The sequence below is a fragment of the Cajanus cajan genome, chromosome 5 (genome assembly GCF_000230855.2).
Source record: "Cajanus cajan strain Asha chromosome 5, NIPB_CcT2T_4, whole genome shotgun sequence".
In the NCBI taxonomy this organism is placed as follows: Eukaryota; Viridiplantae; Streptophyta; class Magnoliopsida; order Fabales; family Fabaceae; genus Cajanus; species Cajanus cajan.
In genome coordinates, this window is record NC_138521.1 from 46812153 (window position 1) to 46814156 (window position 2004).

General features: G+C 49.2%; 1 protein-coding gene across 1 annotated transcript; it reads left to right on the forward strand.

Moving 5' to 3' along the window:
• Window positions 1–343: 343 nt before the first annotated feature.
• LOC145958023 (uncharacterized) lies at window positions 344–1078 on the forward strand. Its single transcript, XM_083074473.1, has one exon. It carries the CDS (start codon window positions 344–346, stop codon window positions 1076–1078), a length of 735 nt encoding a protein of 244 aa, XP_082930599.1.
• Window positions 1079–2004: the final 926 nt, after the last annotated feature.

Here is a 2004-nt window from a genome sequence, read left to right on the forward strand (position 1 = left end):
AGAAACTATAAAACCAAAAACCCTAGAGTTGAGAAGGCAGATCACACTTTTGAATGCTCTGGCTTTAAGGCTTGACCTAGGAGAAAACCCTAGTGCACCCTTTGGCTGGAACATTTTGGCGCCCACTGTGGGGCTACGGTGAAACTTTTCCTACGCCCCAAGAAACACAAAAAACCTACACCCTACCATGGCGAGAGGCGGCAATAACAACAACTCGCAACCACCAACCATGGAGGAGATGATGGCCATGATCAATGGCTTAAGGGAGGAGAATGCGCGATCCAGGGAGAGAGAGGAGGCCATCCAACGTGAAAACGAGGAGATCAGGAGGCAAGCGGATGAGATGCAGGCCAGGATAGAAGCCAGTACCAGAACGGTGGAGGAGGATGTCATGTTGGAATTCCCTAGGGATTTTCGGCCTTTCTCGGAAGCCATAGAGGCCGAGGCCATCCCCAGGGATCATCGGATACCGCAAGTCGAACCCTTTGACGGAACGCAGGATCCCAGTCAACATCTGACGGCTTTTCGGGCTCAAATGCTGATATGTGGGGGAAGCATGGAAGTCCGTTGCAAGCTATTCATGGGGACACTCAAAAAGGAGGCTCTCGACTGGTTTAGCAGTCTACCTGACCGATCCATCACTGACTTTAACGTTTTCAGTCGGCTCTTCATGGCACAGTTTGCCGCTAACAAGAAGAAGTCACCGATCACGTCAGACTTGTTCGATCTCAAGCAGCAAAGGGAAGATTCGTTGAAGGATTTTCTGCAACGATTCAATGAGGTCGCCTTGAGGATAGCATCCTTGGACGAGAGGATGCCTGTCATTGCATTCCAGAAGGGTCTGAGGTCTGGAGCTTTCGATGTCGCACTGGAAAGAGCGAATTGCCAGACGATGTCGGAAGTGAGAGCCTTCGCACTGAGTCACATTAAAACGGAGGAGGGGCAGATCAGCAAAAGAGCAGCAGAGAGCCGAGAAGCAGGGGGTAGCAATAAGGAGGGAAACAAACATCTCCGACCACGGTCAGATTGGAATAAGCGACGCGACCGCTACAACATGAAGGAGGGTGGTTACCGATAGGCCGATCATGGTGGTCGGGTAAGGGGCGAGTGGACACGCAACAATGATGAAGAAAAGTTCACTCCGCTCAATGTCCCCAGGTGACAGATACTTCACGATGTCAACAGCGCATCGTTGTTTGAATTCCCCGCAACAACAGAGCGTCAGTTGGGACCCTTTAAAACCGATTGGTGAGAGTTCCATAGAACCCACGGACACTCCACTGAAAATTGCTTCGTCCTAGGGAGGCAGATCGAGCGCTTGATCAAGGAAGGGCGACTGAAGCAGTTTATGGCAAGGAAACAGGAAGGAGGTTCGTCGGATAGGCGACACAGGCGCGCACAAGAGGACACCCGCTGAAATGGGCGTAGGGAGAGAACACCTCCCAGAGACACGCCAACGAAGTTGACCGAAACCCACCAGCAACCCATCCACGACGATTTCAATACCATCGCAGGGGGCTTCGTCGGCGGGGGAACTACCTCGGCTGCCCGAAAGAGGTACACTCGGTCGGTGCTGACGGTGTCGGAATTCAGGCGACCATCTCAGCCTGAGATTTCATTCTCAGACTCGGATTACGAAGGAGTAGCCCCTCATGAGGACGACCCCGTCATCGTATCGGCAATTGTCATGGGGTACAATGTGAAGCGTGTGTTGATTGACCAGGGAAGTTCCACGGATATTTTTGTTAGAAAAGAATGGCCTAATCCAAGAGGGGGGGTGAATTGGATTTAATGACCCTTTAAAAATTTATCAGAATTTTTTGGATCTTAATTTCAATCAAAACTTTTCTATGACAGAATTTTCAAATGAAGCACTCTTAAAGACTTGTTACAATGATATGAATGCAATGTGCAACTTGACTACAAGATAATGATGTTCAAATATAATATCCAATTATAGATTTAACCCATCTAAATTCACATACACATGTTAATCAAGTTTTA